Source organism: Vipera ursinii (genome assembly GCF_947247035.1).
Source record: "Vipera ursinii genome assembly, chromosome: 5".
Lineage (NCBI taxonomy): Eukaryota > Metazoa > Chordata > Lepidosauria > Squamata > Viperidae > Vipera > Vipera ursinii.
In genome coordinates this window covers 49,468,679-49,493,147 of record NC_139518.1, presented here as the reverse complement: position 1 = coordinate 49,493,147, position 24,469 = coordinate 49,468,679, and the positions used below count along the sequence as shown (strand labels likewise).

Here is a 24,469-nt window from a genome sequence, read left to right as displayed (position 1 = left end):
CAAAGCTGAAGAATTAAAACCAGAAAAAAATGATCAGCAGTTTGGAATCATGTTGAAGTAATTTGCATCTGATGCAAAGTAGGATATAGCAAACATATGATGCAGAGATTCTTGTCTTCAGATTAATACAAGCCAAACCAAAGGCAGCATAGGATAGAATAATCAATTATCTGGTCTTGAGCATTTTCAATCAGGAGTTGGAAGAAAGTGGCAAGCAGAGGATACTTAATATACTTAGATACAGTATGTTAATAAAGCTATTCAGAGTTGTAGTAATAGAAACATCTGATGATGGATGAATGAATGATATATTTTTCTTATATATTTTATCTGGACCCTAAAACCATCTTTATACTCCCTATCTCCTAGTACTTTCATTTGTGTAAGTATGGCATTGTATTTGTTTTCCTCAAGTGGATACAGTATTGTTTTTCTTCTCCCGATCTCTTTAATAAATCTCTTTAGTAACTTTCTGTTTACTCAGTAGTATCTTTGCTGAGAGCGCCAATCTGGTGGAGTGGTTAAGGCATAAGGCTAAAAACTGGGAATCTATAACTTCTAGTCCTGCGTTAGGAACAAAGCAAGTCATCCTCTCTCAACCTGAGGAAGCAGGCAATGGCAAATCATTTCTGAAATCTTACCAAGAAATCTGTAGGGCTTAAGAGTGAAAAATTGTTCTGAAGGGACCCGCCCCCAAAAATATTTGTGGAACAAAAGTATGCTATCCCATTATGTATTTTATTTTCTTGTTCTTAACAATTTTATTGCTTCTACGGCATGCTTTTGTGTTGTATTTTTAAGTATTGACTTAAATTCTTAGATACAGGTTTTAAAGTACTGTGGTTTAATTGGTTACAAACAAATATTATCTCAAGATAGATGGCTATCAAAATATTATATCAATTGTTCTAATAAGTCAACCCTCCAGAAATAAATACTTCAAAAATATTTTTTTAAAAAAAATGAAATCATATACTCAGAAAATCTACTTGATGATTTCCATTTTTAGGTGATTGTCAATCACCAGTTTAAAGACAAAATCAATATTTATACTGGAAGTTTGGCAAGCTTAAACATCCTAGACCAGTGTTTCTCAATTTTGTCCACTTGAAGATGTGTGGATTTCAATTAGCAGAATTTCTCAGCCAGTGATGCTTCTGAGAATTCAACTCCAACCATTTTCAAATGGCCATAGTTGAGAAACACTGCCCTAGAATATAGCACTTTGAAATTCTCTTCAGTTCAGAACCTTAACAGTTAAAGGAATACATAACCACCTGAAAGAAGGTAAACCCTGTGTTTTTACCTACCTGCTCTAAATCATCTTCACTATCTTTCCTTCTTTCTGAGATGTTTTGATGTGGTAAGATGAAGAGCTCAGCAGAGGTAGGCAATCCAGGGAGTACTGCTACAAGAATTTGTTCCTTGGGGATACCAGTCACCTAAGCAAAGTGAGAAAAAAAATAAAAACAGAGGATTCTTTATATATCCTTAGTTTGTAAGTCATATAACTCTCAACAAACTCTAAACAATGGCAGAAAAAAATGAGGTTGTGTCCCATTGTCCAAGGGAACTGGTATTTGGGAGCCAAATATACACCTAGTATATTTATAATGGGTAAGCATTGCCTAAAAGAAGACCTGTTTTCATATTTGAAATCATTTCAGAATTCTTGCTCTGTAGTGTATAATGTTAAGTAATGACAGTGATAAGCAATGCAAATAATGTTGTGATTTTGTGCTATGATGTTCTTGGAAGACCTGGTGCATGTCAAGTTAGGAGGATAGAATGACAACTTCATGTTCCTTAATTTAGCAATGTTAAGAGTACCAAAATCACTTCCCTTTTTGGGGTATCAGCTGGCAAATGGTGTATAAAAGGTGATAATATTCGATAAAAAAGGGGACATGTTTCTACTTTGATTGTAAATGCATGGATGCAAATTTATATTAAAGTGAAAGTACTAAAGTCATAGGTTGTTCAATTAGTAAGTCATAATGTATTGCCACACACCGTTTTCTTCCCAAACCCATGCTAAAGATGCCTTATGGAAAGCTTATGACTGTGGAAATCTCTGAACAATGTTCTGTTCAGACTGCATGAAGAAATAAAAGTCTGAAAATAATACTTTTAATGTATAGGAATCTGTGTTTATTTTTAAAAAAATACAACCTTTTTTTGTCCCTGTTTATTCTTGGTGTGCACATTTATTTTACTAAAGAAGACAAGGATGGATAAATGGTCTTTCTGATAAATGGTCTTAGCACTTGATACAACATCAGAAAGCATAACAATATATGCATGTGGATTTTTTTTTAAAAAAATCACTTTTTATTGTACCAACAGTTTTCATTTCATTCAACAATTTATGAAAGAAAACATTTAATGTATATATAAAATACCTCTCCAAAACAATAGATCCATTAATGTCAATAAAGTACTAACTACTTGACTAGATCTACACGTAGATGTCTATTGAATACTATTCTTTTACCTTACTTGGACCAAATTGAATAAATAATTTAAATTATATCTGACAGATGTCATAAAATATTCTGAATTAGTGAATATTCTAGATCCATTTTTCAGCCAAATATCATTATTGAACATGTAATGGGCCTACAGGGTTTCAGTAGTGTACCTAAACAATATATCCCTTATTTACAACTTTGGATTTGATAAAACTATTTCAGTCACACAAAATATTCTTTTTGAAGCAAAAATTAGGAATTCAAACAATATTAGCATCTTGTTTTGGTCATAGTAGTTTCGAAGTCTGAAACTGCAATTCCCTAAAGGTCTTTCCAAGTTTAGAAAAAGTCGTAGGAGAGAATAAGAATTTTGGAAGACCATACTCAATCTTTGTGTGATTATCTATCTATCTATCTATCTATCTATCTATCTATCTATCTATCTATCTATCTATCCATCTATCTATCTATCTATCTATCTATCTATCTATCTAATCAGGACTAATCTATACTGGATTGAAAGAAATATAAATTCCATTTATACATTTCAACCCCTGATGCCTTTTTGTCTGTCTGTGTGCCTTTTTCTTTTCTCTCTTCCTCCCTCCCTCTCACATAAAAGATAAATTTTATTCTAAAGATGGAATGGCCTGAAACTCATTAAATAGAAACCTAATTATTATCCATGCAAAATCCTTCTGCATATATATATATATATATATATATATATATATATATATATATATATATATTTGTTTTCGTAGATTTTCACACGTATAGGCATGTAGGTCTTGGCATATTCGGGTCTTTTCCTGTGTAAGATAGATAGTGTCTTGGTGATGTTTCGATGAGGTCCCACTCGTCATCTTCAGGCTGGTGTATCTTACACGGGAAAAGACCTGAATACGTCAATATATATATTTGTGTATATATATATATATACACAAATTTTCACAAAAGTGTTTATTGACTGCAAAAATCAGTATTTTTCTAAAAGGGAATATAATAATAAGCTCTCTTTAATAAATAGAATTCATAATTTGTCTCTATTTTAATTATGTAGGAGAACATGAATTTTCTAGTCTATCTTTGTAATGTACAAGGGAATTATATTTCACTCTGTTTTATGTTTTAATATGGCTGTCAATCCTTTTTTAATTTGCCTAAAAAGAAGTATCAAGTGGGTTTGAAGAACAAATTGAATAAATGCAGGACATAGAGTATACAGTTTGAAACAATACTGAAAACAGTTAAAAATCAAGCTTGGGTTTTTCGCTTCACAATAACAGTTTTGATATCAGCACCAGAAGTCAATCACTAAGATCTTTGTCCTGCCCAGCTCCATAACCAGCTGCTCACGTTTTGAAAGAGTGTGAAGAAAGAGTAGAGAGCAAGGTATTCATAGTAAACTAAGACAGAATTTCTAAGCAAGCTAGATCTCAGTCACCACAACAAACAGGGCTAAGAAGAAGAGTGTGAAATTTGTGACCTGGATGTAGAAAGAGTAAGTCTTAATATTGATATGAAGACAGAAACTGGAGGGAGCCCAGAAATCAAAAAAGGGAAAACTCTCTTTCCCTAATTATTGCTCGGGGTTCCCCTCACACATTTTCAGCTGTTTATCCTGCCAAAAGTGAGATGGGGGGGGGGAATGTTTACTGACTTATAGAGTGCTTATAGCTGAGCTTATGATTGAGGAAAGCTTTGATCAGTACACTGGAGGCAGATGTTTGTAAAACAACAGAAAAAAGTGTACAAAAAGAAATGCTCTTTCATATTCTTTTGTAATGTAGCAAGAAAAAAACATAGTTTTCAAAGCTCCTCTATGTTCTTTTGAGAAAAGCCAGAGAATGCTTTTCTTTATCTTGTTTATCTGAACTTGTTGATCACATTTTATTGTATATCTTTTAAGTGGAAGAAACAGAATAAATTTTAAAAAAACATGTGGAAGATTAGGTGAAATATAATATTTATTTTCTTTATTAAAAGCCTATATAATAATTGCAAAAAAGTGAAAGGGTTCATACTTTTAAAAAATAAATGCATTTATCTCTGATGAATTAAATACAGACACCTTGTACTGCAGTATATCTATAATATTTGCTAAGGTGGTAGACACAGAACATTATGAAAATAAATAGAAATGAATATAAAGATAGCATCATTGTGTGAGTCAATTAAGCTCTATTGATCATGAAGACAGATAATATATCCATCTTGAATAACAAACATACATGCACAAACTTAGTAATCATGGATTCACTGGAAAAATGCTATAATTAATCCCCCCTAATATTTTTGATTATATTTATCTTATCATCAAAGGCTGCACAGATAATACTTCAAGGACTGCAAAACATTGTAGTACTAAGAAAACAATTAAAAAACAGAATAAAACAAACATCCCTTTAAAAAAAAAGTCTGGGCTTGTTGGATGCTGAAAAGTGCTATACAATATTTATCTAGGTAATTGCATGTGTGTACCAGAATGATAAGCCTAGCTTTATCAAAATTGCAGTGTGTAATTGAAAATTATAATCTCCTCTCCTGAATTGTGCTTGCATAGACTATTCAAATGTTAAGAAAATTACGCTTATTATTAGGGAGCTTTCCCTAGGTACTCACATGCACCAAAGCTGCTTTGATGACTCGGCCAATGTCTTCTCTCCACTCTGGGATATCAGGATTGTGATAATCCAAATTGGGTGAGAATGATAATAGTTGAGACTGAAAATATTCTGCAAAGAAAGAGTGTCACAGTAAAATTCCAGTACAAACTATTAAGGCTGTTAACATTGGTATGGTTAAAATGCATTTATTACAAAGTCATACAACAAAGTTCTACATATAGCTAAAAAAGCATATATTATCAGAGATGCAAAACATATCAAATATCTTGTATGTTTGTGACTGTGTATGTACATACACATATATGTATTTGTGAGTGCTGTGTGTGTATTGCATGATTCTCAAAATCATTCTTGTTCTAGAGAAAATTGGCATTTGTGGCAGATGCTGAAAGTTGTTTCCAATATGTCAAGTATTAACATTAAATTATCATGTATTTAATAAAAATGTCTCTGGTCTCTCTTTACGTTTCCAGTGAATGATGTGTGTCTAAGTGAAGAAGATTTTATTCAGTAAAAAAATCAACTATACATAAACTTACAACTTTCCAAACAAAAGAATCTTAGTCACCTTCCATACAAGAAAAGTAGTGACAAATAATATTCATTTAAAAATACAGGCACTTTCACATTAGTGTTCTTTGAACTTCATTTGGACTTCACCTCTGAATTTGACTAATTTCACAATGTTGTTTGCTTTGGAAGTATGGGTTCCCTTGTTTCCAGCTCTGTTCCTGTTTCATTTCCGTGATGCAAATATGATTGATGGCTCACTTTGCTATGGATAGGTTCTCACCTACATTAGGTCTTATCTCGCAGTGATGAGGGTGGCGAGGTGTAATTACTTCTCCACCCTCATAGCGTCCGCAGATAATCGCCCGGCCGCCCTGTTTAGGGTGACTCGCTCACTTCTTAATCAGGAGGTGAGGGAGGATCCCTTGCAGGGTCGTGCCGAGGAATTTAGTCAACATCTGTCGGATAAAATCGCTCGGATTCGGACCGGTTTGGACTCCAACTGGGCAGAGTCAGGCGATCAGGACACGGACGGTCTTGTCAATGTTACCTGGGAAGAGTTTGATTCTGTGACCCCTGATGAAGTGGACAGGATTATGGGGAGGCTGAGCTCCTCCACATGTTTGTTGGACCCGTGCCCTTCCTGGCTGGTTTATGCAGCTAGGGAGAGGACACGAGGCTGGCTCCAGGCGGTTATATCTGCTTCCTTGAGTGAGGGTTATTTCCCCACCGTCTTGAAGGAGGCGGTGGTGAGACCTCTCCTCAAGAAGCCTGCCTTGGACCCAGCTGTATTGAACAACTTTTGTCCAGTCTCCAACCTTCGCTTTCTTGCGAAGGTTGTCGAGAGTGTGGTGGCGCATCAGCTCCCTCTGGTCCTGGATGAAACGGATTATCTGGACCCCTACCAATCGGGTTTCAGGCCCGGGCACAGCACGGAGACGGCATTGGTCACTCTGGTGAATGATCTCTGGAGGGCTCGGGACAGGGGATATTCCTCTGTCCTAGTCCTATTAGACCTCTCGGCGGCTTTCGATACCATCGACCATGGTATCTTGCTGCGGCGTCTCAGGGGATTGGGAGTGGGAGGCACAGTTCTTCAGTGGTTCTCCTCCTATCTCCTGGGACGCTCGCAGTCAGTGTTGGCAGGGGGGCAGAGATCGGCCCCTAGGTCTCTCGTTTGTGGAGTTCCTCAGGGGTCGGTTCTCTCGCCTCTCCTGTTCAACATCTACATGAAACCGCTGGGTGAGATCATTCGTGGTTTTGGAGTTGGGTATCATCAATATGCCGATGATACCCAACTTTTCTTTTCGACCCCAAACCACCCCAGTGATGCCCTCGCTGTGATGTCCCATTGCCTGGAGGCAGTTCGGGTCTGGATGGGGAGGAACAGACTTCAACTCAACCCTGACAAGACTGAGTGGCTGTACATTCCGGCATCCCGGGACATTCAAAATGTTCCATCTCTTTCTATGGGGGGTGAGCTTTTACCCCCCGTGGATAGGGCTCGCAACTTGGGAGTCCTCCTAGATTCACGGCTTACCCTGGAAGATCATATAGTGGCCGTGACTAGGGGGGCTTTCACCCAGGTTCGCCTGGTGCGCCAGTTGCGGCCCTATCTGGACCGGGATGCCCTGTGTACGGTCACTCATGCGCTCGTGACCTCTCGCCTTGACTACTGTAATGCTCTCTACATGGGGCTTCCCTTGAAGACCACTCGGAGGCTCCAGCTGGTACAGAATGCGGCCGCGAGAGTTGTCTTGGGAGTTTCCCGGTACTCCCATGTTACACCTTTGCTCCGCGAGCTGCATTGGTTACCAGTTGTCTTCCGGGTGAGGTTCAAGGTCTTGGTTATGATCTTTAAGTCCTTACATGGCATGGGTCCGGGTTACCTCAGGGACCACCTGCTGCCGGCGTCAACTCCCCTCCGCCCTGTGCGTTCCCACAGAGAGGGCCTCCTCAGGGTGCGTCCGGTCAGGGAATGCCGACTGGCGGCCCCCAGGGGGAGGGCCTTCTCTGTGGGCGCTCCGGCATTATGGAATCAACTGCCGGTGGAGCTCCGGATGACATCAGACCTCCGAACTGTCCGTCGCGGCCTGAAGACCCACTTATTTGAATTAGCTGGTCTGGCCTGATGGGGGAATATGGGTTTTTAAATTGTTGTTCTTAGTATTGTATTATTGTTTTTTAACTGGGCATTGGTTTAATCTCTTTTTAACTTTTGTATCGTTATTTATATATGCCCTGTGAACCGCCCTGAGTCCCTAGGGAGAAGGGCGGTATACAAATTAAATAAAACCTAAAACCTAAACCTAAACCTCACTTTAGGTCCCAGGTTCTGGGGCAAAGTCATTACTTCTCTTCCCTCTCCTGTTCCTACAACTTATGTCTTCTTGTATGCATGAGCTAGAATTTATTTCTGATAAAATCCAATCCAAGTAACACAACTATAGGCAAAGATGCAGAGACCACTGTTGGGAGAGTACTACTTTACTGAATTGTCAGCGTGCCACATTTCATTTTCAAAACTCATAGGATTTTTAATCCAATAGATTAAAAAATGTTCAGGCAAGTAGGATAGTAGTAAGTTGTGTTTAGCTGACATTCCTTTGCATTGCTTCATATCTGCATTTTAATAGCAGCATGAGTGAATACAACATAGGATGGTTTCAGGCTGTTTTCTGAGGCACTGGTAGGGAAACAAAAGTTCTGGGATACTTTGAACATAGGATTGCACTGCACCCCATATCCCAGGAGGATTCTGAGAGGGATTCAAAAAGAGAGAAAAAGGAAAACAAACCTAAAACTTAAACAAGAGACATAAATTGACAGGAGATTTTTTTTAAAAAAATAGTTTCACTAAGAAACTAATCACATAATGGTATAAATCCTTTGTGTGATATTTGTCTCTTGCCCAACATTCTAAACTGTTTTGGTTTCATCAATATTGTTCACAATTAACAGGATCAAGAGTAAAATGAACAGCAACTTCCATAAACTAGTTTTTTTCTTCTGTTGTATTTGATATGCTTTGTGCTCCACTGAGTACATCCTTAGTACTAGTAATCTGTTTTCTAAAAGCAGAGAGATACCTGTTTGTTAGCCTTATGTGCTGCCATGACTACATAATGCAGAACAAATCAGATTAAGGTAGTGACAGACAAACCAGGGTACAGCAGTTCATGAGAAATGAAGAAATCATTCCTGAATTAAATCCTTGCAGTAGAGCAAAGCTAATTTAAGTGGTAGACAAGTTTTTAAATGGACTTTTGGCTTTTAGTAGAGTTCTTGCCTTATTTGTTTGCTTTATTCTTCATCTTTGCTGATAGAATAGAATTCTTTATTGGCCAAGTTTGATTGGACACAGAAGTTAATTCTGCTAATTTGAGATAGATAGATAGATAGATAGATAGATAGATAGATAGATAGATAGATAGATAGATAGATAGATAGATAGATAGATCTGCTCTTTCTCATCTTCCTATTTTTCTCCAATATTTCACTCTCTTTTTGTTTTAAATGTTTTATATGTTTTTATATTTGCATATGCTAACCTAATTGGAATTTTAGAAACAGAAATTCTATGACCTGATAATAATTATTTAGTTCAAAGAAGTAAAACTCAAGACTGGACCTCCAAGTACTCCAAACTTTGAGTACAGACCTCAAAGACTTATCATCAGATTGTATGTTTTAACAGGACAACCAAAGACAGCTATTAAATAGCTGGAGAATAAATCAGTTTAATTATATTTAAATAAGTAATTTTAATGTTAAGGAGATAGAAACAAATTTTAGTTTCTCTCAAAGATGTGCTCCAAAAGCACTTAGCCTGGGAGATACTGCATACCCCTTAAATTGCCCAGTATGACATCCCTTAATTAGGCAATTCTAAGTATTGATGGGGTGGGCAAAAGGTAACGTGATGCATATAAAAATGAATTATATCTCACTGCAGAAAGGATAATGTTTGATTATATTATTAGGCCATCTCCTTTTTATCCAATATGGTGCACATGGACAGAAATATGTGCCAATATATAATGCAATGCATATTATTTTTAGCTATCTTCATGCCAACAAGATTCAATTCACTAAAAAGTAAATTGACACATTTATAGAGAATTAGAGATGTGAAAAGAATCTTTATACCAAACTTTATACTTAGTCCTCAGAATATTCTCTGTAAAGTGGCATTATCACTTGAAATCCAATTGTTTACTTGATAACAGAAACATAATGTAAAAACCTCCTGTGTGTGAGCATGTACATGTTCATGCATGACTGGCCCAAGGTCACCAAGTTGGCTTCATGCCTAAGGTGGGAGTAGAAATCATGGTCCTCTAGTTTCTAGCCTGGTGCTTTAACCACTGTGCCAAACTGGTTCTCAAAGCCTTTTCACTGATACACAATTTCCTAAAACTGTTCTTCTCCAGCAAAGCAGTACTCAGTTTTTACATCTCCTGTGCAGAATTCTTTATAATTTATTTGGGTTGCAACTCTAAGCTTTCTTTATTGTTGAGAAGTGTCCGAAGATGCTATGCTACCACTATTTTCTATAATAAATCTTTCCATCATTCTGCATCCTTTCTAACATCTGAATCTAAAAAAAATTCCATGGACTGTCTGCAGAATGTTTTCTTTTGGAATTTAATAAAACTTGAAGATTACATACAGCTGGAAAAATGGACAATGAAATACAGAATGCTCATCTCTATTCATCAGCAACCTCATGATTATGGTGAGTACCATAATGCTGTCTTCCTCTCATGAAACTTTTATAACTTTTCTTTTCAAAGAAACTTTTAAAAATCTATCAAACTGATGAAAATGATCTTAAAATGCAGAATGAGTATGTATTATCTGTATGTGTCCATATATGAATAAATATACTTTATATGTGTGCATTTGTTGGTACAAATGTGTGTGTGAGTTCATGAATATGAATGTATGATGTGCACTCCTACTAGGTGCAGTTCTGTCTCAGCTTATATATTCCAACCTTCAAAAGTGGATCTTTTATAAAAGAGCACACCGTGCACATTTGATCCAGAGTTTCTATTGGAATGAAAAATATTTTTATGTACAGTTGTTCCATACTATTAACTCCTTATATGCTTAACATGACTTATGCCCAGTACAATGTTAAATAATTTGGAGTTGCCACTTTATGAATATGATATGTTTTCATATTTTTTTCCAAAAATCCATCAGAAGCACCAGTGCCTCTTTTGATGGTACATTGTGATTGCACTTTCATTCAAAAAGATCCACGTGCTCCAAACAATGCTACACATATGATAGAGTCAGAAATATATGTAGAGGGTAGTATTACTGCCCAAATCATGAAGACAATATCACCACTTTGCTACCTATTTCTTACTTTACAACGTACATATAAAAGGGGCATAACTTGCATTAGAGTGGCTGCTTTTGCCATCCATCTTCCCTTGATCCATTCTGCAAATGCGTCTGATTTACAGAATGTGCATCAATACTTGAGATATATCTGGGAGAAATAATTCACATCATCATTCAATGTCTAAGTTTAAGACTTTATTTCCAACAAGACCAGAAATAAAAGATGCCATGATTAAGACAAGCATATGTCTTTCACACTGCTTCTAATATTCCCAACACTGTATAAGTTAAAAGATGGATTGGTACTATATTCAGGAAGCCAAAAGCTAATTTTCAAAGGTGATTTTTTCTCCAATAAAGCAGCATAGATGCATGGTTAAGACTATGACCTTACTGTCATACTATACTATCCAATCATTAAAATAATTTGTTTTGAAGTATTTCTGTAAGATGTAGTGAGTCTGAGTGCTACATCCTTCATTCTTTCTCATATCTTCTTCCTAAACAATTATTACCAAATATATATTTAATTCTACCTTGTAAGTATACTTTAGATCTCTTTGCCAGGTCTTAAATTTCAAAACTTAGGTTTGAGGAAAGCAGGTGTGCACACCTTTTCAATTGCCTTTTGTCAACTCACCATGCACAGCAATATTTCGGGTGTCCTGGATCAGGACATTGCCAGCTGAGACCTGCACTGTGATAGTATTTGGTCCTTCACTGGTAAAGATATAAGAGATGCTGCTATCCAAGGTGATGAATGGCTGTAAAAGTGACATGTGGTTAGCAACAATTCATTAATTTATTCGTAGTCATTTCATTAGCCATTGGCTAAGAATTTTAGAACTACAAGACAAAAATCACAAGTACAAATATGAATATGAGTATATCATTAAATCTATATTTTTGATGGAGAAGCAATACAAATGAGAGCAGTATCTAGGATAGCTAAAACCAGCTTAGGCAATCTTCTGCATCATATTGCTTTTATAAGAGAACAAATCAGTGATGATTGATAGCTGAATCCATTTCTACAGAAATTGGCCTCTGTACAAAGCTAATCTGGCCAGGATACAATCTTTTAGAATGAACCAGCTAAAGAGATGTTCTATCATTTTCTTTTCATTCCAAGTAAAGCCATTGTCATCTCCCCCTTGAAAAAAAAATACAGCAATTGTTCACCAGCAATAATGATTGTACAATTGCAGGGTGATTACCAATTATTCTTCATAGCACAGTCTGAAGGATGCTATGAACTGTGAGATTTCCATAGGAGTATTTGTACAACGGCATTTGTGGCCCATTGCAATCTCCTGCTATATTATAAGTTTTCAACTGCTGTTTGAAGAAAGATTCTTGACAGAGTGATACCTATTTGGGGCATGGCCATGGAGGTTCATTGATAGGGACAAGTCTTGCATGTTTTTCCCTCCAAATTGCTTATTATCAACACTTCTCCTTGATTATAAATATAGTGTATATATTTAAGGGATTAATACTATATAGAACTGTGACAGAGGTGTCTGTGAAAGAGAGGGGCTCAGGAAGTTGAGGTGAAGTAATGCCCATGCCCTTACCCTTAGGTGTACCACATATTAAGTAGGAGTGGAGCTTGCTAGCTGGTATCTCAACTTTCTTTTTACTCTTCTGTAGGATAACCTTAGCTGTGATTATTTAGAAATTATTTCTTCGATGTAAACTTTCTTTCTTTGTATCCTTACAATTCCTGAGATACAACTTGCCTGGCTCTGTGTCTGTATACTTTTATTTGTCATGCTATCAAGAAATCCAGTTTTCTTTTGAAAATTTGCTTTCTTGGTAGATGTTCCATTATCATGGCTGATTTCATCTTCATCACAGAAATTTAACATTCTGGTAGTTCCTTCAAATTTAATTCCAGCACTGAAGTCTGGAAACTAGCTCTAAATTAAATCAAGGAGTTTAAGGTTCATTTGTTCAAAGCCTAATAGATATCCAGATTCATTTATTAAACTGAGGTGATGCTATTCCAAGCAAATTAGCCTTTTAGTATATTGCTAAAATAGAGGACTTGCACTTCATTACAATAACCCTATTTAAATAAATGAATAAGTAAATAAAATCACTGTCCAAAATTGAATTGTATAATTACATACTGTAGATACTCTTAATATAGGATGGTTCAATGAAGTTTTGTTGTTGTTATTAGCTGCGAAGTCGTGTCTGACCCATCGCAACCCTATGGACAACATTCCTCCAGGCCTTCCTATTCTCTACCATCTTCTGGAGTCCATTTAAGCTCATGCCTACTGCTTCAGTGACTCCATCCAGCCACCTCATTCTCTGTTGTCCCCTTCTTCTATTGCCCTCAATCTTTCCCAGCATTAGGCTCTTTTCCACTGAGTCCTTCCTTCTCATTAGGTGGCCAAAGTATTTGAATTTTAGCTTCAGGATCTGGCCTTCTAAAGAGCAGGGTTGATTTCCTCTAGGACTGACTGGTTTGATTTTATTTTCACCAATCACCTCATGGTTTTAGATGAATCAAATCTGACTGAACTACACTAATACAATGAAGGTTGTACAATACAGTGTCTTAGAAAATGGCAGGATAAGCAAGAATCGGTCCAGGTTTTTGCCCTGCCTGCTTTTACTACTATTCAGTATGGAGTTTGTTATGCATCACATGGGGGGGGCAATCCTTTGTGCTGTATGATGGATTCTTCTTAGTTTACCATTTGCTAGCCAGCTAGCAAGAAGGGAATAAGACAACCTTTTAGATACAGAGTAAGTTGTAATGGAGAGCCAGATTGGTATGGCTGTTAAGGCTAAAGTCTAGAAAACATCATGAATTTTAGTCCTGCCTTGGGCACAAAGCCAGCTGGGTGACCTTGGGCCAGTCAGTATCTTTTGGTCCTAGGAAGGAGGCAAACACAAACCAGTTCTGAAAAACCTTGCTGAGAAAACAGCAGGGACATATATATTACATTTAAAGCAAAAATATGTTTAGCCAGTCTAAATGGAAAAATGGACAAACTCAATGGACTAGCGCTATTTCCAGTGATTTATATTTTTTATCAGCATGTAATTTCTTTATGATACAAAGAAATTACAAAGTTTAAAATTCACAGTGTCTTGTTCTTGGTTAATTGCGTTGCTATGTGATTTGCAATCTGTCTGCAGACAAAGATCTCTGCAATCAGGATTTCCAGTGTGCTCATACAATGTGCCGAAACTGTTTTGTCTTTTGTTTTAAACAAGGATATTTACATAGATTGGGTTCCTTCTTTTTTACTGATAATATTTTTCTGCAGATATTTGGAGAACTTTGAGATCCTTTTCCAAATCTCAGGGACTCCTTGAAGAGAGTGTATAAATAGAAGTCAGAGAGTAATAACAACTAGTGGACCCCTGAAGATTCAAGAAAGCACAAAAGCCCTGGGAGAACAGTAGTCCTTCTGCAGCTGTTTTTAATCCATGTTGTGAATAAGTGGATTTTTATCAGTGGAAAATTATGAAACAGACTGGCTAAATGGCAGCCCTATTTAGTTTTCAGTTCTAACATCCTATGATTATCATAATTTTGCAAAACCAAATTTTCTGCCAGCTTTACATTGTCCCCTATTTAGGCCGTATTTTGAACTCACAATTTGAGGTTTATTGGTGATGCATAGATAAAATTTAAATTGCAAAACCTGGTTTTGCAGATACTGAAAAATAATGCTAAAGAAATATTCATTTGGAGCTAAAAACAGATTAGGTTTGACCTCCTATTTTCCTTTGCCTGATAAGCTTATACATCTATTGTTCAAACAAATTTATGTTTAAAATAATTTGAAAACTCTCCTATGCCCATTGAACAAAATGTTAGATGAGGGCTAATGCCCAGAAGGCACTGGCTTAGGGGTACAAAATTTTAGGGAAGACCAATATTGCAAAACTCTGAAAATACCATAAAAAGCAAGTATCGATAATAGCATACTCTGGGCCAGCATTGCCACTTGAGGGTTAAATATTCTTTTACAAAATTGTTGCCATATGACAAAAAATGGGTGCTGATATAATTAAACTTGCTTAATGTGTATGAAGGATGAAATATGTGAAATCCTTTCTATCATCAAAATGAGAATGTTTATTCAACAAGATTTGTTTCTGCAATCTGAAGAAGACGGTTCCAAATCAAAGTCAACAAGGTACCAGACATATAGTTTTCACAATATAAGATAATTTCCAAAGTAACAGATCAGCTGGATGAGGCAAAGACATTGTGATAGAAAAAGTACTTGGAGATTTGATAAAAATAATAAAATGGGACTGGCCAAATTTTGGTCCTGTCTTGCTTCTTCCAAGTCCAACCTAGCATTTGAACTGAGCAGTTATGCATGAGTGATATAAATGTGTAAATGACTGGCCAATATTAATTCAGAATCTGAAAACAAGTACAAACAGAAAACCTATTTGTTTCTACATTTCTTTCTGAGTCTCCCAATAAAACAGACTAAAAAACTGCAAATAGCATTGGAAATATTTTTCAACTCTTGGGTGCTTGAATTATTTTTTAGGGTATTTTAGAATATAATTCTGGAAGAGTGGTGGATCTAAAGACTTTCTTGGCTCTTTTAAATATTACAATGGTTATAACTCCCTAAACAATTAGTCTTCTAAAGGAAAACCAGGCAATTTACATTCTTCCAAGTTTTATAGTATAATTTAAAAAGAGGCTTTACTTAATTACACAACATACATTTTGCTGTTCATAGATATAAAACCTAAAATCTCCAGGTATAGCTGGAAAAAATTTCTCTCATTTCCTAGGAACTGTTGCCAGTTACTGCAGATAATATTGATCCAGATAATTTAGTGAGCTGTTTTGCTGTAAAGAAGATCCAATAGTATTTATCACTAGGTATTACTGCCATGATTCTTTACATTTCCCAGTTTTAGTCTGCCAAGGAAATCCTTGCCTTTTCCCCCCTGAAAATGTACTATAGACCCTTTTATATTTTAGTAGATCACAGGAAGTATTTTTGGACTCAGGTGTACAGAATTTAAAATATATATCTTAATGGATGGGAAGATCAGTGGGTAGCAAATAATATTTTGTAGGAACTGGTGTCTAATATACATTTCAGAACCCCTATTAGGGTTCCAAAGAATTTCAGTGCACAGTTTGAAACAACTGTATATTTTTGTGCTTAAAACAAGCCCAAAAATCTTGGATCTGTTGAACAATCTTACTGACATATACATTAGAGTATCAGACTCAGCAATCACACAAAACTTCATTATTATTTTCAAATTTAGGTTTAGAAATACATTAGCTGATGATTGTATATGTAACTAGTGACTGTCATTGGGCATTCATGTAGACCTCTGACAGGAACACACAGCATGGGCAGACAAGTACAGAGTTGTTCAAAGTTGTTTAGCTTGAATTCACAGAGACCAAAAGTGATTTGATTCCCAGTGGCTTTAAAATATGTGTCAGATTCTAAAATTCTGTGCACAAGCTAGCCCTCTTGTTAGAAATACTGTTTATTTGATCATCAGCCGTTTTTAAATGCTGAGCAGAAACCCAGAATTATCTACTATATACAATGGGGTATAATTTTGAATTCTAGTAGTAATAATAGCTTCTAAACATAATGTTCCAATAACAGACAACTGCACATTGCAGAGACTCCTGCAAACAGCTACATTAGATAGGATAAAAGGATAAAAGGGGGAAAAAAAGAAAGGAAACAAAGTTTGGGAAATGAAGAAGCTGTTTTGACAGTAGTAGAAAATTATACTGCTTTACTACAGTTCCAGGTGGCATTCTTTTTTCAGAATCAAGATGAATGAATAGTTAATCTTGTCAGAGAAAATAAATATATTTCTAAAAATGGAACAAACCTTGCTATTGTTGCCAAACCACCAGAAGTAAGTGAGGGTACCTGACTGATTTGGCCAAACTACAGCCGTGAGATTGACTTCCTTATTTCTGATGGCCACAAAAGGGGCACTCAAGCGGACACGTTCCACTGGACCTGTAGAAAGATAATAACACATATCACAGACCTGTTTTTATTATATCTTAAAGGCGGTTAAAAGAAAAATAAAATTAAGGAAAACAAACAAGCAACAGCTCCCTTTTCTACTTGGCACTTCCATCTGCTTAAATAACTATAAAATAATAAACAGTGCTAACTATTTAAAAATAACAAAGATGTCACAACTGAAGGAAAGCAAGCTGAGGAAGACTATTGCAATGAATGCTATTATATTGTGATTGTACCAAACTGTGATCAGTGTAAACAACTATAAATTAGTCTGAAGTTTGAAATACCCACTAGCAATAACAACTACCTCAGATGCAGAATTTCCCCCCCCAAGTTTTTGGAAAATGGCTGAAATACAAATTAACCCTGGAAAACAGGTAAAGTCCCAGATGATTGCAGGGCAGCATTCTTCTCTATCTTCAAAACGGAAAGAAAGAAGATCCAGAAAACCACAGATAGATCAATCCAATATATTGTAAAACAGTTCATAAACTGGGTTCTTAAGAGCTTATAAATAGATAAGGTAAGGTAAGGTAAGGTAAGATAAGATAAGATAAGATGATAAGATAAGATAAGATAAGATAAGATAAGATAAGATGCAAAATGGTAAAGTTAGCATAGATTTCTCTGGAATATATCTTACCAGTTTTGATCTGCTAATTTCCTTCCACAAATTATTGGAACATTTTAAATGCAATATTTCTTTCATTTCAACAAAACTGAAATGAAAATATCCCATGATATTTTTCTTAACAAAATAGGCAACATGTATGGTTGTATGGTTTCTTAATTAAGTGACTACACATTAGCCCATAATCAGAGTGTTATGGTTCATTAGTGGTTCTTTATCAAATTGGGAAGAGGAAGATGGGTGCAACATATTTTTGTCAAAGATTAAGATGAAAAGATACAATAATGCTTATCACCTTTGCAAATGCCTATACCAAATGGACAGCATCATTAATAACTCAGAAAACAGAACTATACTTCAAAACAATGGTAATAAGCAAGAGAAATATGATGAAGGTAATAGTGAAATTTAATATGGTAAGTGAGGAGGTCATTCAAAGGATAAAATCTAATGCACAGATATAGGTTGGGGAATACCTGAGTTGGTAATGGTACATACATACATGCATTTATATTGATGTATGTACATGGGGAAATACTTGTAAATATCTACATCTATATTGTCTATATGTTCACTTTAATCCCAGTAGTGGATCATAATTTTTGTGTACTGAATGAGGTTAGTAAACCGGATAGCTCTTTTTTTTCTATCAGTGTCTCTCAGAACTATCAACCACGGTATCCTTCTGGAGAAAGTTTGGACTGGAGATTGGGACAATTATCCAAATTCATTTACATTGTCATAAAATTCTGTTGTTGAAGAAAATATTTCAAATATTGTGGTTGAATGCAGCACATTTCTCCTGGGTATCTGGACTAAATTCCACCACAGGTATTTTTAAAATAAAAATATATTGGCAGAGAAAAATGCATGACTTATTGGTAAGCAATTTGCTCTGGTGCTTCCAGTGCAATGCAGCAGATGGCTATTTAAGCTTTCATATGAAGAAATTAGTCATTTACTATGTCGCTAATAAGGGGACAAAAAGAGACAGAAAAGGGATAAAAACAGTTGGAAAAGAGTGAAGTTTTAACTGCAATATAATTTGTCTATCCATCTGTTTTTCCTCCTTTAGTTTTCCATTAACATTCACATGCTGAAGTGAATTTTTATTTGTCCCTGTTGTACATCAGGCATGTTTGGAATAGCTGATAGCTTCTTGTAGTTGTTTGGGTGTTCCAGTTAAATTAAATGCTCTAATTGTGAGCAGGTGAGACCTTGCAATTAGTCATCATAGATATTATCCAGGTCAGTTCAAATATAAGGTTTTGCATTTAGAAGGGACTTTTTGAATTATTCTTTTGAAAAGAAAGAAGGATGAGGAGATATGGGAAAGAAAACTATAGTAGGAAAGTAGGAAATAAGAGTGGGAAAGCAATTCTCTCGTGCTAGTATAATAAATATGTATACAAATATCATTTTCATATGTTTGCATGCACAAAAATTAGAATAACATGATGAAACTTTGACCGCTGAATATGACAATCAGAGTGTTTCCAAGGGCACCATAGATATCAGAGAATACTAAAAAGTTGAAAAAGGCAGTCATATGCAATTTAAGGATTGTGAGGGCTGCTATTTATCTGAAGCTAACTGCAAATGTCTCCTGTTTCTTAAAAAAATAATCACAGAATCACATATGGTAGTAATAGGTTTAACATGTTAAAAGAAGAAAAAGAAAAACTAAAATCAGCACAAGAGCATCACAGTTTATAAGCCTTTCTATAAGATCTTCAAACCAAGCTACCCTATAATAATGTAAGTGTATAATATGTTGTTTCTTCAGGACAAGTCTTTAATATACCAACAGTTGTAGAGTATCAGTTGTTATCTTTGGTGAAGAGCTCAGTGATTAAACAAATGAAATTAGGATTTGGATAGAAACAGGCAACAAAAAGAGGGGGACTCACATTTCATTGTTTGTTGGCCTGCTCTTAGCTTCTCTTGATCTTTAATCTTTTAGAAGTACAATTCTTCCTGTTTCTAAGCATGCATGATATCAATTATGAAACTGATTAGAAACTGACTGGAAGGATTAAAAATGTTTTGCTGAAAATCAATATAAAAATAAATCAAGGATCATGAAAATCCATGATTTTATATAAATTATGAAATTAATTAGAATAATTAAAGTTCGGTTTGTTGACAAACACTGCTTCTATAAGCAGAGAAAACAAACTGCAATAAAAAAAATTGGAAGACCACCTGGATGGTTCAGCTGATCTAGAAAGCAGTGGCATGGCAACGGCAAGCATGCCTCCATATGCCCCTGTAACACCTCTGTTTTATGAGCTGCACTGTTTGCCAATTTCCTTCTGAGTACAATTCAAGGTTTGTGTTGTTATTATTATAGGTCTTATATGGCATGGGGCCTAGTTACTTGAAGGACTTCCTTTCTACCAGAATATCAGCCTGGCTAATCTTATCTATAACAGAATAACAAGAGTTGGAAGAGACCTTGGAGTTCTTCCAATCCAATCCCTTTCTCAAGATGGAAACCTTATAACATTTCAGACAAATGGCTGAACAATCTCTTCTTTAAAACCTCCAGTGCTGGAGTACCCATAACTTCTGGAGGAGAGTTGTACCACTGATTAATTGTTCTGTCAGGAAATTCTCCTTAGTTCTAGGTTGGTCCTCTCTTCGATTAGTTTCTGTCCATTGTTTCTTGTCCTGCCTTATGTGCTTTGGAGAATAGATTGTCACCCCTCCCCATCTTCTCTGTGGCAGCCCCTTAGATATTGGAACACTGCTATTATGTCACTCCTAGTCCTGACAGCAGTGTAAGGGGTAGCCACAAAGAAGTGAGAGTCAATCTATTTTACAATCTAGTAGAACTGATGTACTCCAGGTTCCACAAATTGATCAATGCCATCTATTTGGACCCTGGAAGTACACCTCATCTGCTACTTTTACTCCTTTTTCGCTTTGTGTTCTTTTCTTGCCTGAAATGTTTTTTAACAATTCATAAAGAACTCAGAATTGCTGGCAGTTGTGCAGCATATAAATGTAGTATATTAAGTTGGTCACATAGCCAGCCAGATGTTTAAACTGGATTTGGCAATTTTGTTCATCTATCAAGTCCTTCCCAAGAACCTGGTGTGATGATATTTATCTTGAATTGCAAAATTAAATGCAATATGACTAAAAAGGTTAACACTGGATCCACTGATAAAATAGTTTGTGAAATCTATTAGCCCTCTGTACAAATAAAGCTGTCTTGCCTCTTTTAGCCCACTCCTACAATGTTCTTGATTATACATAAAGTATATATGGGCTATCCTACCCTATCCTATCCTACCCTACCCTACCCTACCCTACCCTACCCTACCCTATCCTATCCTATCCTATCCTATCCTATCTTAATCATAGAGCAACAGGCTATTGAATATTATTGCAATAATTTATATGTATGATTCACTAACTTCAAATATTCCAATCATATTACGATACTCACCAGTCCCTAAAGACGGCAAGCTATTGCATGCTTGAAAGACCCCCTGAGTTCAATAAGATTTATTATACAGGCAGTGTATATAGAATAACAGCCTCCATCAACATTGTTTCCAAGGTTAATAGACCAGCATGATTTACTGAAAGTACTGCACTTCACATTAACTCTGTATGTTTACAAATTTAAAAAGAACATTATGACATATTCAGGGCACCAAATTCCACAATCATGCCAAACTAACACCCACTTCTGTATTTATCAGACTACAAGAATTCTAATCAATGTACAAAAAGAGTACAAGTCCATTATAAAAAGTACAAAATGTCACAAAGTGAGCCTAAAAAGTACATGCAGTACATAAAGTTGCAAGATAACACAGTCAAATAGCTGAATTTACATACAGACATTTTTCATATTGGTCATTGTTTTTGTACTAAAACACTAAGAATTCTCACACTGAAATATGAATGTTTTCCATCTCAGGTAAATGATTACTCATATTTTCTTCTAAAAGTACAAAAGAATGACAATTTTGACAGCACAGCATCAAACCAGCTTTCTCTTGAATATGACAGAGATGCCTAAAACTGAGATCAAATTAGTTAATTATGACAAAAATATTCTTAAGCTATCCTTACAATATTTTACTATCCTTAGAATAAATAGTAATTGGAATTGATAAATACTTCTAGGATTTTCATTTTTTCATTAAATATGGTATATTTTTGCAACTTTGTACTTTATACTATATAAGTTATGTTATCTGAATTTGAACAAAATGTGGAACTAATTGGAAAAGCTGTATGAAAGTCTATCATGCTCCTGCAATTCTCTTATTGGGAGTAAAATCTATTAAAGTTTTTAGGCCCAAATAGCACCCTATTAATATGAAATATTTGAACTTTTACAATGCTTAAAAATATAGAGAAGAATGAGCTAAGATGGTAAAGTAATCAGATTATAGAAATTGGATTTAAGAGGCAAGGCTTCCAGAGCTATGAACTCTGCATTCAATCAAATCAAGAGACTTTTCTGACACCATCTACTTACAAACCACATGCAAAAAAAGTGCTGCCAAATCAGAACCCAAATTATTTTCTGCATAAGCTGTCACGTGGAAGATTCCAGTGCTCTTATAAACGTGTCGGATTCCGTCTTCTATAGGACTGAAACTAGCATAGGATACAGCAGTACCATCCCCAAAATCCAATTGGATATTTGTCCTCTGGAGGTCACCCTGCAAGAAGGAACACCATTGTTTATTAATGTGGTTGATAAGGTCCATTTATATTACAGAGGAGACAGTATGGATTGCACCATATAGTTCAGGTTTACTTTATATTTTCCCTATACTTAAGTCCACTAATGGCCAGGTATACAGGAATCAATTTTTCAGGTGGTACAATCTATTGTATAATTCCAGGTTAGAGATAAGTTATGAATCTTTTTAAATAATCTTTCTTAGGCACTATGATAGTAATTATATTTATGATGGTAATATGATAGTAATAATATTATTACTATTAGTAGTAATACTAATAGCACTAATAATAATACAACTTGCATGAGAGAAGGAAATGCCAACTGAGCTGTTGGATTTCAGCTGTTGCAATCAATTTTCTTTTCTTTCCATGAGATCCTTCTATGAGGAATTTATACTAAGTTATATAAAGTTATACTAAGTAATATAATACATTCTGCAAACTCCAGGCCCTCCCAGAATGGAATCTCTATTATACTCATGCTTCATTTTATTACAAATTTCTACAGTAGAAATACAAAGACAAACATAATATCCTCTTTCTGTAGAAGAATACACAAGTCCTGGAAATTGACAGAAGGATTTGCTTCATAAATTTTTAAACTACCCTGCCACTATGAGTGCTTCATCCCTAAAATAATCCATGCTTTTTTCAGATTTATGAGTTACCAAAACAACAACAAAAACTCTAGCCAGAAATATGGAGATAGGCAACATATGAGAAAACAGTGGCTTGGTTACCAGACAATCAAAAGGAAGAATATGGGGATAGAGATGACCAACAAGCCTTGAAGGCAAAGAATAGTTGCAACATCCCAGTTGCACAATTTCACATCTCAAGCTATATAAAACTAGATTGAGAGAAAGAACTGCTAGTTCAAATTTGTTTTTCTTTAGTCAAATTTAGGCAATTGTGTTGACTACTATATTAGAATTGCAAAAATCAACATGACTTGCATGTAACAGAAAAGAGTTAAATTTTGCCATATCTCTGCTGCCATCTGGTAATCATCTTGGTTTTTCTAGCAGTCCTATCAAAGTGTAATGTCTGGCAAGCAGAGGAAAGCCCTTTGGTTTGTCAGCCATATAGAGACTGGTTTTAAATGATTGAATGTATTAGGTCTAAATATATAACAGGGATGAAAAAAATAAGAGAAAGTAACAAGACAATTTATTCTCTAATGAAAAAGATGTGTTGGAGCACACTGCTTCTCAAAATGTTCCAATGGTGTCCGGACTGATTAGCCTAATGTTCTGCCCTTCCTTAATAAGGGCAATCCTTTACTTGCAGCTGCTATTTGAAGCTCAGCCTAACTCTGGCTTTAGGATAAAGAACTAAGAGATAGTTGGAACTTTGAAATTATCCAACAACAGTAAGTTGAACAGATGCACCACGTCTTTTACTTTTCCCTTTACGGAGAAATATATTATAATATATATATATTATATTTTTAAATGTGCATGAAAACATTGAATCTAGCACATGGACATTATGTGGTTCTCTGGCTTTTTTGTCTTTTGAGAGAAGCAGTAATGCATAAGTGACCATTTTGTCTCTGTATAATAAATTCATTTTCATTTGGTAAATGCAACAAACTATTACGTACAGTAGCACCAAAGAGGCTGCTCTCTTCAAGGCATTTAGACTTTACACAGCTTAGCCTTATTTACTTCATGACTTTTACCCTTGCATTTAGTAGATAAATGTGGCCTATTAAAAACTTAATTTGCTTTTAAACTATGTTTCCAAAATGAAGCTATCAAGAAGACAGAAGTATTATATGATGAAAAGTTGAGAAGACTGGAGTTCAAGATTGGACCTGCTGCAGCTTAGATGATGTGTTCTCACAGCATAAGCTAACTGCTGCCCAAAAGAATAAATGCCAAGAACAGCTCAAGCATCTTTGTCTCTTATCTAATCTAGGACCACTGAATATGGGGGTCTTCCAAAGCTTGCTGAAATACAAATTCAACAACCTCAAGCCCACATGGGTAGTGATAAGATTTACTGTCACAGCTTGAAGAATTATCAGAATTCTGGAAAAGCGTAGGTCTAGGGTACTTTATCATGACTGTATTGTAACAGGCAAAGGTGATTTCTTCGTAGAAAACTAACCACTACTTTTTCAGCCCAGCA

At 35.6% G+C, this 24,469-nt stretch overlaps 1 protein-coding gene across 1 annotated transcript in view; it reads right to left on the bottom strand.

Moving 5' to 3' along the window:
* The window catches only part of LOC310640779 (VPS10 domain-containing receptor SorCS3-like), a gene marked incomplete at its 3' end in the record, with an annotated part of 510,250 nt that overhangs the window by 22,786 nt on the left and 462,995 nt on the right, over positions 1-24,469 (bottom strand). Inside the window, exons 19-23 of the mRNA XM_083363297.1 lie at positions 22,122-22,308; positions 16,841-16,974; positions 11,610-11,733; positions 5,097-5,209; positions 1,311-1,442 (exon numbers count right to left, since the gene is read on the bottom strand). Coding sequence (XP_083219423.1) covers positions 1,311-1,442; positions 5,097-5,209; positions 11,610-11,733; positions 16,841-16,974; positions 22,122-22,308 — 690 coding nt within the window. The remainder of the gene's footprint in view (positions 1-1,310; positions 1,443-5,096; positions 5,210-11,609; positions 11,734-16,840; positions 16,975-22,121; positions 22,309-24,469) is intronic.